At 32.8% G+C, this 12,571-nt stretch overlaps 1 protein-coding gene across 1 annotated transcript; it reads right to left on the bottom strand.

The window, feature by feature from the left end:
• Nucleotides 1-7,122: 7,122 nt before the first annotated feature.
• Nucleotides 7,123-11,315, bottom strand: LOC129959644 (uncharacterized). The gene has a single exon (XM_056072529.1). It carries the CDS (start codon nt 11,310-11,312, stop codon nt 7,611-7,613), a length of 3,702 nt encoding a protein of 1,233 aa, XP_055928504.1. The 5' UTR covers nt 11,313-11,315; the 3' UTR covers nt 7,123-7,610.
• Nucleotides 11,316-12,571: the final 1,256 nt, after the last annotated feature.

Below are 12,571 nucleotides of genomic sequence, written 5' to 3'. Positions count from 1 at the left end.
ATTCATTCCTGCTATCTTTTTATGCTGATGATTTTTTCCCCCTATGGTTGATGGGTTAAAAATTAATGCAAATTTGATATCATATTGGCTGTGCTTGATACCATTGTATAATGTTACTTATTTTAATACAGTGATTTCCTTTTCTAATTTTAAAAGATTTTTTTCCTTTTAATAGAATTATTGAACACTTCTGATTTGTGTGTTGGTGAGCAGTATGGATAGGAAACAAATGCTTTCATTCTTAAGTACTCTGTAAATGTGCATGTGTTTTTGTACTACATGTTTCATGAGTAAATCTGAACAAACAGTTCTGATATCTGACAGGTTAGCTAAAAGTCCGTTTAGAGTGGCATGAGACTTCTAGTGTCGGTTTATATATTTGAAAAAAATTACAAGGATTTTATATAACTGAAGCTTACCTAAAATTCAATAACAGATAACCAGCATACTGGCTGAATGCTTCAAATGTAACACACAGAAAAAAAGGGGGGGAATGGTTTTTATTATATTTTGTTGCATAATAAGAAAAGTGTTTTAGAAATATAAATTTTAAAATGACAGCAGGAATGAATTTTTTAAATTTTTGTGACAAGTGGTTTCATTGTATTCATTTCATTGTGGATTGATTCATCATAAACATCATATGTTGAAAGAGCATATAAATTTCATAATAACGGGTGGCCATTTGGGATCATTAAATTTTATTTTATATTGATTTTAATAAAAAGAGTAGAACAATTTCTCAGATACAATTAAGAACATATTGTGAAATAAATATTGAAAAAAAAAATAATAAAGCAGCACCATTTTGAGTATATTAAATTTAACCGATAAAATGAGGAAATTTTTTTTAAATCTGTTAAAATCAATTAAAATTTATGGAAATTCGAATATCAGTGTGAATATGAAACTACATGTACTCTCAATATATGATGTTTATGATGAACCAATGCCATAATTAAATGAATACAATGAAACCAATTGTGACAGAAATTTGCTAAATTCATTCCTACTGTCTTTTTAAAATTTGTACTTCTAAAACACTTCTCTTTTTATGCAACAAAAAATAATAAGAACTATTCTCCTCTTTTTACTGAATGTTACAAGTGAAGCATTCAGCCAGAGTACTGGTGATTTTTTTTTCTGTAGGTGGTGGTCTAAAAGTTAATGCAATTTTGATGTCATACGTACTGTCCTTGATATCATTGTAATAAATGATGGTATTGAATTCAAAATAATCCTACTACACTTATCAGATTTCAGATAACGTGATTACAGAATTAGTATTAGAGCATTGATTAAATGCCTATTAGGCATCTATGTGCAGGTATAAGCTTCATCTTTTCTCAATGACCGTCTCTGTATGAACATTTTTTAAACCATTATGTAAGTTGACGTGCACATTAAAAAATAAAGTGTAGTCTCGTAGCATTGCCAATTAAAAAGTTTGCTTTTAATATTAAACAATTAATATTAATAAAAGTTTTTGCTTCCTATTTTAAATACTGAAGAAAATTTTTTAGCCTTATTAGCCCATTCTATAAAAAACCATTTGTCCTGGGAGACTACAAAATTTAAAATTTTAATAGATATTTCCAAGTTTTTAAAGCCAAATTAAAGGAAAATGACAGAAATCAATCCAAATTTTCTAACTCCATTTCCCTTTACTCTATCAATTGAATGAAATCGATATTGTTTAATTAGCTCCTCATTATTTCCCCCCATGTTTTTAGCTATTTGTTTGAATTGGCCACCTTCTTATTATTGAAAGAAAACGAGTAGAACATGTTGGCAAGATTTTCCGAATTTTAAGTAATGAAAATATTCCCCAAGCTATTCTTGTTTGGATAAAATGTCCAAAATTATTCTGGTGTTTTTTACTGCTATTATGGTGATGCTTTTCTAAAATATAAATAATTAAGAACGCGAAGTATTATAAATATGATGATAGTTATCAATTCATGTGACACATGCAAGGAATGTCAGTCAAGAAAAATGACTTTATGCTTTAGAAAATCCTTACAAACCTTACTGTTGAAAAATAACATTTTTTAATGCGCTTTATTATTTTTCAAACAGAATTTTACATCACTAAGTAAGAAACTGTTTTAAAAATTTGAAAGGAAAAGATATTTATATATGTGACAAAATGAAATCAAAAGATCAATTTAAAAAAGTGAATTACTGATTAGGGGTCTGTTTCATTGCATTCCGGTTTGAAACTGTGTGAGAGCTACTGAGAATAGCCTTCTTAATTTTTAAACCACAATGAGATACTGATAATATTGTAGGAATACTCAATTCTCTAGAAAACCCATTCTCTTTTAACTTGGAAAAAATTCGAATATTCTCAACTTTAATATTGCACCAGCTCTGTCATGATTTCTCTGAAATATTTACTCTACCTAAGAGTTTCAAATCATGAAAAGAAATTATATGCTACTTTTCTGTAACGTAAATATCCTTGCTAAATATTAATTTCAAAAATTAACTTCAGTTTCTGGAGTAATGAGGCCTAGAATCCTCAGCAGAATGTCGAACTTGCTGTGAAAGTTGGTAAAATTAATTCTTTTAAATTATTATTAATAACTATACAGTCCCGTTTTAAATTAATAATAATTATTATGCTTTTGTACGTTTATTAAGTTTGTTCAAAAATAAAGAAAATAATTTTTTCGAATATATATGCTATTAATGGAATTCGATGTAGAAATAACTTTTCTTATAAAAATTTGAAGATCAAACACAATCATAAACGTTAGAGGCGTTGACAGAAATTTAATTTGTAAATTGAAATCTTGATCACATTTTTAACATATTGTTACTTTTTAAAGAACGATCAGTACATTTCTTTCTTGTGTCTAAATCAAAAAGTATTAAGGAAATCAATTCGATTCGAAAGATTTCATTAATATTTTTCAAATTTCTTTTTAGTTGTAATTCCTTAATGGGTCGTTTTTTTTTGGAGGGGGGGGGGAGGGACTTGGGAAAAAAATATACAGGAAAACTTTTATGGCTGAAACGGAATCGTGATTCCCCCCCCCCTTTCCCTTTCTCCAATAGGAGGGTCGCGAGTAGAAAAAGATTCAGAACCCTGGGAAGCTCACTTTTAGCTGAAAAAAAGTTTCTCCTTACAAATATCGCGAATGTTTCATTGAATTGTGTTTTTCTAATTTCTGTATCTAGACCTTGGTTTAACCTTCTGAAATAAATAAAGTTTTCCTTATCTTATGCAGTGTGTTCCAAAAGTTACAACCTATTTTTGCGGAGTATTTGTGTATTTGTTAACTCATTTTCAACAATATAAACATATATAAACTTCAGTTTTTTTAAAGTGCCTATTTTATAAAAGAAGCTAATGAATTTGGGGTGTCATTATTTAAGAAAACAGTTCACAGAATCAAATAAGAGACTTTTCTGAACATCTTTCTTAATTCCATTACATTACGTTTTGGGCAAATTGTATTTCAAATTTTATTCATTATTTCGTTTTCTAAGAGATTTGCATTTTACAGAAAATTATTTAATGTGTTTTTGTATGAATACAATAATCTTTTTGATAAAGTTTTCTCAGAAGGCATATATTGGTTTCGTTTGAAATAAATGGTCATTTTCTTCTACTGCAGGAAATAATGGCAGATAATAAAGCCAGAAAACTCTGTTACGTTTTTTCAATCAGAACTCGCATACTAATAAGAGGCCGCAGTCATCGATTTGTAGCGAAGTTCAAAGTTTGTTGTAACAAGAGGGAGAAATTCGAAGCTGTACGGGAGTAAGTAATAATATTTGTTTTTACCTCCGAACACTAATAAGAGGAGAATATAGTTTTTTTTTTTTTTTTTTTTTTTTTTTTATGAAAAACTTTTTTGAAGTATTTTTTGAAAAGAAATAACAGTTAGAAAATCGTTAGAAATAATAGGCTTATTTAAACAGTTCAATAATCGTCATGGAAACTCTAGATGTATCTCTGACGAATAAAGAGTTGGGATACACTGTGGCAGATTTCCGGAAGAACCTAAAAAACCAAACATCATTAGTTGTTGCCATGATTAATAGATGGTTTATTGGCTTTTAATTAGTTTAGGTCAATGCCAGTTTTGATAATAGTTTATTTCTAATGAAAAGTGTCAGGTATTATTAAGTGATAATTCGAAAAAATGGAAGAAAAAAATGAAATTTACTGAATGGTAAGGGCGCTCATAATCCTGAAAAAAATCCCGAAATCCCGAACAAAAAATTCTTTTTCAGGATTTCTTTGTGTGAAGAGGGTTTTTAACATCTGGAATTAAAGTTCGACAGTTTAATTTCAAACAGCGTTCAATCGATAATTTCTAACAAATATCAAGCCATTTGAAGTTAACAGAACTCTGAGTTTGCTTAACGCTGAGTCTTTAGATTATACCTAAAAAGTGTACCAAAGCATTTAAGAGAAATAAAAAGTTATGTATATTTACTGCCAAAACATGCTTGTTCTGATTAGTATGTATTTTCTTCCTGAAGGTTTTAAAGAATGGAACAATGGCACAAGAATTGCAGAGCTCGTGAAAAAATATAATGAGCACAGAGGCAAAATTTTTATTTTTATTTATTTTTTTATATTATTATTATTATTATTATTATTATTCTGAGAGGTAACTGTTTGGGAAAAATTGATTCTCCAATATATCAAATGTGTTCAAAAGAAGTTAAGTACTGCACAATGTTTTGGAACATATTTGCATTTAATAACATTTTTCGGCGTTAGTAGTTTAGTATTTCGAAGCAAAGGAAAAATTAAAATTTTTGTCACTCCCAGACGAAAATTTTGTAGGAATTTTGGATTTAATTTCAGAATATGGACATTTTTTTAAAAAAGGAATTTTGTAGACGAGCATGTCTATCCTGTTCAAAATCAAATTAATTATTTATCAAAAACAAAATTCGATGAATTCAAAGCGCTTCAGTACAAAAAGGTAGTGAATAAAATAAAATGTGGAACCAAAGCAAAGTAAATATTATTCCATAAAAATTGACTCTACTCCACTCATGGCTCATTCTGATCAGTTAACTTTTGCACTTAGATACATTATATTTAACGACGATCTTGTAAAAATATTTATTAAATTCATTGTTTGTTTGTTTGTTTCTTATGGCACTTGCCACTGACAAGCCCGCTGTTACGAAGACAGCGATTTAAGCTTGAGGGGGACGTCTCTTATTTTTTATAGCAGCGCCAACTAGGGCCAAGAGTACGACTTTGCCACTCACGCATCATTCATTCGCTTGCACAACCCCTTTTTACAGGAGGGCACATTCCCACATCTCATAGATAGAACAACAGAAGAACAACCATGCCCAAACCGGGACACGAACCCGGGACGCCCAGATCACGGGGAAGACGCGCTACCCCTATGCCAGGACGCCGGCATTAAATTCATGAGATTAAGTATCATACCATAATTAAAACTGAGAATTTTGTTTCAGAGACAATTTTTCAGTTTAATGTTTCTAATGACGATATAAGACACCATTTTATGATAATACTAGTAATTTATTGGGTCAATAAAACGGGCTTCAATCTTTGATTAGAAATAAGAAACCAATGGTTTGAATATACTTCGAATGTGGTTAGTACACACGCTGCCAGTTGTCACCAAACAACTAAACTACTATGTTTGTTAAAGAACAGTTTGAATTTATTATTTCCCTCTAAGTAAAGGTTTTTATTTATATTTAAAGAGATCATCATATCAAATATTTGTGGTGAGGTTTTAGAAAAAATTATAATAACTGTTTAGTGAGTTAAAAATATGTTGGAAAAAATGTTGCAGCTTGAATATGAAAATTAATTTACCAGTTTTTTGAAATGCGGTTGGGAGTGCTCATAATGTGCACTGCCTATGCCCTAAAAATGCCCAAATCTCCCACTAGCGATAGCGATAAACGGAAAAGTCTAAATTACGTCTACTATCACAACTTTTTTTTTCCTTTTTTTCTCCTATTCAAAATATGAATTCTAATACAATTTAGAACATATTATTTTTGAAAATTTATTGGTTTCCTTTTGTTGTTATTTTTGCTCGGACGGTTTGTCTATTTATTTTATCTTTTGTAAAGGTATTCTTTTTAACACTCGACCACTTCTTTTCTTGTAATTATTATTATGTCAATGATGTGTCAAAGCGGATACCCATACGATACAACATTGTTTCGCCTCAACGTCTGAATGTCGAAGTTCTTTAAATATAAAAAAGTTGCTTGAAAAGAAATTAAGATAATCGCAGACTTTCAGATTATCAACTTTTTCTTAAAAAAAATGAGGTAATACTTATTGAAAAGGTGAAGATTACTAGCGAAACGCTGCCATTAATATCTAAAATATTCATCTTTAAAAATTTGCGACCATATCTATTTTATAGGACATATAGACTGGAAAAAAAATCTAAATGCTTTTCATGAACTATTTGCTTTATTGTGTTTTTAAGAGTCCTAAATAATTTTTATTTTTATGTTCCTCAAGGCAATTAGTTTCTATGTTCCGATGTATGGACATAGAAGAATGGTTCGAAGGTGAGCATCTAGCAACGACCGAAAGAGGAAGATTTCTAGCCTTCACGGTCGAGTTGATGGAGATGATCAACCCAACTAGTGTTTATTGCCGAGTCTTTATTCGCAATTTAGGTAATCTAAAGTTTCAAAAAGTTTTTAAAATGTAAATTTTATTTTAATCTTCTATCACTTTTATAATTTCTAGCACATCTTTAAAGAATTACTTTTGCTTACTTTATCACCAACCTCGATTTAGAATTTTCATTTTTACAGAATTGCATGGAATCTGCTTGAATAATTGTACTTGGAAAATCCATAATTTGGGTAATTGATTGCAGAATTCAGAGAAATCGGCAATCATAAATTTACTGTGAAATTTATATCGAGAGTAGTCATTGTATTTTTTTCGGAAATCGTCCATCAAAATCTATACTTTTTTTTTCAATATTATAAGAAACGATTTTGGATTTAATCTCAAATTTAGTTTGAAAATGTAAAATGAAACAGTGGTTACAAGAATTAGAATTCTTTTTATTTGAAATATATCATTATTTTTGCACTATGTAAAAACCCTTTCTTTGGCGAGGGGTTTCTTTTGTATGAGCAGTAGAGACAGTGATCACACCTTTTTAGTCCCAAAATTTTTATTCACAGGTTCATAAGGGACACAGCACAGATTACGACACAAAATTATGAAAATATTACAAGAAACAACATCACGATCTAGCAGAGCGACCTTCCTCTGCTGCCTCTCAGCCAGTTCTCTCTCTCCTTCTTTTTCTTCCCCCACTTCCGTTAGGCAAGCGGGGTTACTCTCAGGGGTGAGACGGGTTGCCAAAATTGGCATGTCTTACACGCCCCACCTAAGCATAAAATTAGCCCACAGTGGCTGATTTTATTACATTCATGAATAATATATAAATATACAAAAACACTATAACCTACTTACAAAATCAAAATCCAATAAATTCAAAATGATAAAAACTAATATAACATGTATACTGGTTTCATACATATGCAAATATCAAAAATACAGACATAACTCTTTTTTTTTTCTTTTTTTTTTTTGTACAAGTGATGAATTATTTCAGTCGTGATAGAGCGTCCGCACCTCGATGCTGTACACCAGGTCTATGTGTGATGGAATGATTCCACCTTTGTAGAGCTAGAGCCCAACGGGTTAGCTTTGGACTTTTAGGAGTGGTTTGGTTCAGATATTTAAGAGGATTGTGATCAGATATGATCTCCACCTTAGCACCATAAATCCACTTATCGAATTTATTCAGACCATATAGCACTGCCCAAGCCTCTTTCTCAATGCTTGCCCAGTTCTTTTGTGCAGCGTTGAATTTTTGGCTGGCAAAAGCTATTGGTTTGTAAGACCCGTCAGCATCTTGCTGAGTTAAACAGCATCCTACACCATGATCAGATGCATCACAGTGTATCTGGAATGGCAAGTTGGCATCAGGGGTAGCAAGACTAGTAACCTCACAGAGTAATTCTTTCAGTTTCTCAAACGAGTTTTGTTCTTCTTCCCCCCAACTTACCTTGTTTGGCTTATTCTTCTTGGTTAATTCCGTGAGTGGAGTGGATATTCCCGCAAATTTTGGTATATATGTGCGGTAAAATCCCATTAATCCTAATACGGACCTGACCTCTTTTTTAGTGGTAGGTCTAGTTAATTTCTGTATTGCTAGAATTTTGTCTTTATCTGGACCATGTCTACCTCCACCTATAATATGGCCTAAATATTTTATTTGTTTGGTGGCGAAAGTACATTTATCCAGCCGTACAGAAAATCCTAATTTATCTAATTCTGTCAGTATAAGTTTTAAATGAAACAGATGCTCTTTAAAAGATCTAGAATAAATTACTACATCATCCATGTACGCCTGCGCATACTCTGAATGAGATTTCAAGGCACGGTTCATTTCACGTTGAAAAGTACCAGATGCTCCCGCCAGACCGAAAGGCATGGTCTTCCACTGGTACACAGCATTATGCGTAGCAAACGCCGTCAACCGTTTACTTTCCTCGTCCATTTTTATTTGCCAATATCCCTTTAAAAGATCTAAGCTACTTAACCAATGGCCTGACCCTGCAGTGAATATCAGTTCTTGCAAATCTTTCATGGGAAAGACTGGAACTTTGGTGACTGCATTTAATGCTCTAAAATCAATGCACATTCTCATTGAAGAATCCTTTTTAGCAACGCAAACAATCGGATGAGCAATTTCGGATACCGAAGGTTCTATCAAGTCTAATTCTAAAAGTTCTTGAACTTGACGTTCAACTTCCTTTCTGTATGCAATAGGAACACTATAACAATGAGGCTTTTTCTGTACAGTATTGGGCAATAGTTCAATTTTATGAGTGCCAACCGCAGCTGGTTGCACGGGTTTAGTAAAGATGCGTTTAAATTTAACGATTAAATTTTTAAGAGTTTCTAACTGAGAATTGTCTACATGTTTAATTTCAAGATTATCAAGAATTTCGAAAAATTTAGATTCTTTGGTAGCGGTTGGTAAAGTTTCAACATGCCCGAATTCTTTTTCTTCCTCAAAAATGACATTTATAGAGTTAGAACTAGCTATGTAATGTTTTAACTTATTTTGATGAATGTGCTTGGTAGAACCATCCGACATTTTAACTGAAAAAGAATGGGGATTACGTTTCTCAACGATAGTTGCAGGACCTTGCCATCTGGCAAATAATTTATTAGTCGAATCAGGTATTAATACTATCACCTGATCTCCGACTTTGTACACTCGGTTAGACGATCTTAAATTGTGATAATACGCCGCATTTTCCTGTTGTACTGCTGAAACAAGCTTAGCCTGCTCTGCAGCCTTCTCTAGTTTTGATTTTAAATTTTCCAGGTATTTGGAAACGGAAGTACTATTTAATTGTACATTATTAAATTTTCCTGTCCAAGTAGATTTTAGGATAGACAAAGGACCTTGTGGTGGTCTACCATAGAGTAACTGAAATGGCGACACACCTGTAGTTGAATGAGGTATTTCTCTGTACGCCCACAGCACATAAGGAATTTGTAAATGCCATCCCCTACCTTCTTCCCTGACTACATTATGCAACATGTTTTTTAAAGTTCTATTAAACCTCTCCACCAACCCATTTGATTGTGGATATCCAGGGGTAGAGAATCTTGGACTGCTCCCTATTCGTTTTTCAAACTCTTTAGTTAGTTCTGCCGTGAAATTGGTCCCGTTATCAGACGCGATAACATTAGGAATACCTGTCCTTGAAAATATACTTAACAAAGCTTCACATGTTGCCTTAGCATTCAGACTAGTCAACGGTATGGCTTCGCCCCACCTAGTATGTTGATCAACCAGACATAATATGTATTTATGTCCTTTCGCACTAGGAGGATCAATTGGACCTATCAGGTCTACATTCACTACCTGAAATGGTAATTCAGGCCTCACGACAGGCGTAATTGGCGTTCTGTCACTAGTTTTAACAGTCTGAGTGAGTTGACACTCTTTACATGAGTCGCAAAATTTTTTGACTTCCGTCCTCATACCTTCCCAGAAGAAAGAGTACTTGATTCGTTCTAGAGTCTTTTTAGAACCCATATGACAACTAAACACTGAGGTATGAGCAAGTCTGAGTACCTCACCGCGTCTACACTTTGGAATTACCAGTTGCCCAATACTCTCCCCGAGTATTTTGTCTCTGTGAAACAGATAACCGTCTACCTCATAGTAGTTACTTTTGCCTTCTTTAGCATGCTTCCAAGCCGTTGCTAATTCGACACACTGTTCCTGCTCAGAGCGAAAAGTATCAGCGACCATGCTTCCCTTAACCGTCTCAGTGGTTACTTTCTCATCCTTATTATTAACCGTTCCCACTTCATTCCCACATGAAGTAATTTCACTTTGAGTTTTCTCAAAGATAATGCTATCCTGTGCTTTCTCCTGCAGATCACCCCTCAATTCCTGAGAGTTCTGAGCCAGTGAATTTCCTTCACTCCGGGCCCCTCCCAACATGTTTAGAATATCCGGTGGAAGCAACACATCCTCCACCAAAACATCTGCTAAAGCACATAAAACTTGCTGATGCACCACATTAACTTGGCCACCAGTAGCAAGACTTAACGGAACGTACACTAAAGGACATTTAACCGCCGGACCAAAAATACCCTTCAAATATATCGTAGAAGCACCTTCGACTGAAACTTCAGGAACTAAGTCCCTTTTGACAACTGTAATTTCCGTGCCAGAATCCACTAATGCTTGGGCTAGTTTCCCAGCTACACTGACAGATACCTTTGCCAATTTACAAAGTTTGTCTTCAATAGCATGCCTAGGAATTACTTTACCGAGTAAATCCACCCTAGCAGCTACTGTTTCCCCTTTTGATTCTGCTTCTGCACCCTCAGCGGAAACCTTGTTTACCTTAATCCTTTTATAGTCTGCTCCCTTAATTTTCGGACAATCTCGTCTAAAATGTTTATCGGAGCCACAAGTGTAACAAGTTAGCTTTCTAACTTCTGTGATTTTTGATTTTTCAAAATTTTTCTTAGGGCAAAAATTACTATTATCGGTCTTCTTCTCATTGAACTGTTGTTTTCCCCAATTACCCTGAAAACCTCTTTCATCATAATCATTTCTTTTGGCTCTCACTGACCCGTCATAGGATTTACCCTTGGATGCATAGAATACATCACAACGTTTACCCATTTCCTTTGGCTTAAACCAACTTTCCCCCTGTAGCACACCTATATGGGTTGCCGTTTCGGAATCCAATGTTTGGAACATTTTATCTGCTACAATGAGTTGATTTACAGTCTCAAAATTACTAGCACCCCTTGATTTGCAATAATACACCCACATGGATGTTAACCGAGATGCAAATTGAGAAAATGTTTCATCGTTGTTACGTTTAGCTTTGCGAAAATTTTCTAAACACAATTTCGGTGAAGGTTCGTACTCCTGTAATACTAATTTCTTCAAAGATTCATAATTTTTTAATTCGCCTTCTTCTATATTAACTAACAAATTAGACACTTTGTCTCCTAATAAACAAAGCAACACTTTTGGTTTAAATTCATCACTAACATTTTCATTTACAAATGCCTTTTCTAAGCTTGAAAAGAAATAGTCCCATCCGTCTGACTTACTAGGAACTTTAACTGTTAAGAGCCTAACCATCCTAACTATTTCATCTAATGATTTTGCACGCACGACTTGATCACTATTTTGAACCAAATTTTGATTGATCCTGGATAATTCCACTTCTAGACGAAGTTTTTCGAGTGCGAACTTTTCCTTTTCCCTCTCTTGTTTTAGTTTATTTTCATTTTCAAGTTTTTGTTCCTGTTCTAACCTTCCAGCTACGATAACTTCTAAATATTCTTTTGCCTCTTCCTCGTTATAATGTTTACTAGCTAAAATTAATTCTTTCAGAATTACTTTAGACATGGTTTCGTCTGGCGACTCACCTAAATCTTCTGCTAGACAGATTAGGTCTGCCTTTTTACTTTTATTTAAGAAAGACATTTTTCAAGCTAAACCTAATGCCAAATTGCCTTACAATAATTCAAATCGAAATTAGATACTAACTAAAAAAAATGAACTAAAATAAAAAAAAAATCTTACAGTGAAATTTCTGGAAGATATGTTCTATAGATACTGTTATTAAGAGTTTAGATTTTAAATACTTGAAGAAATTATATGTTTGCAAATAGAAATAACAATATACATAATTTACATACATAAATATATATATCAAAACTAAAAAAAAATACCCCTAAACTATGTATAGACAGGCTTAACAAAATTTCATTTACTTTATTTTTAACAAAATAAAAAGGTTTGCATCACACAATTTATCTTTGATACCAACTTAAGTATTTTTATACCTAAAAAGAGCAATTTATTACTTCTAACCGGAAATGATAGATCCTTAAAATAAAATATTACACTCTTAATCTCATAGAGAACAAGTACAAAGATTAAACGTACCACCGGAAACAAAATAGCACTATTCTGATGTTTTCAAAATCACCTCGTACAAA

Source organism: Argiope bruennichi, chromosome X2 (assembly GCF_947563725.1).
Source record: "Argiope bruennichi chromosome X2, qqArgBrue1.1, whole genome shotgun sequence".
Classification (NCBI taxonomy): Eukaryota; Metazoa; Arthropoda; class Arachnida; order Araneae; family Araneidae; genus Argiope; species Argiope bruennichi.
Note: the sequence above shows the minus strand (reverse complement) of the source record. Positions and strands in the feature narration are given on the sequence as shown.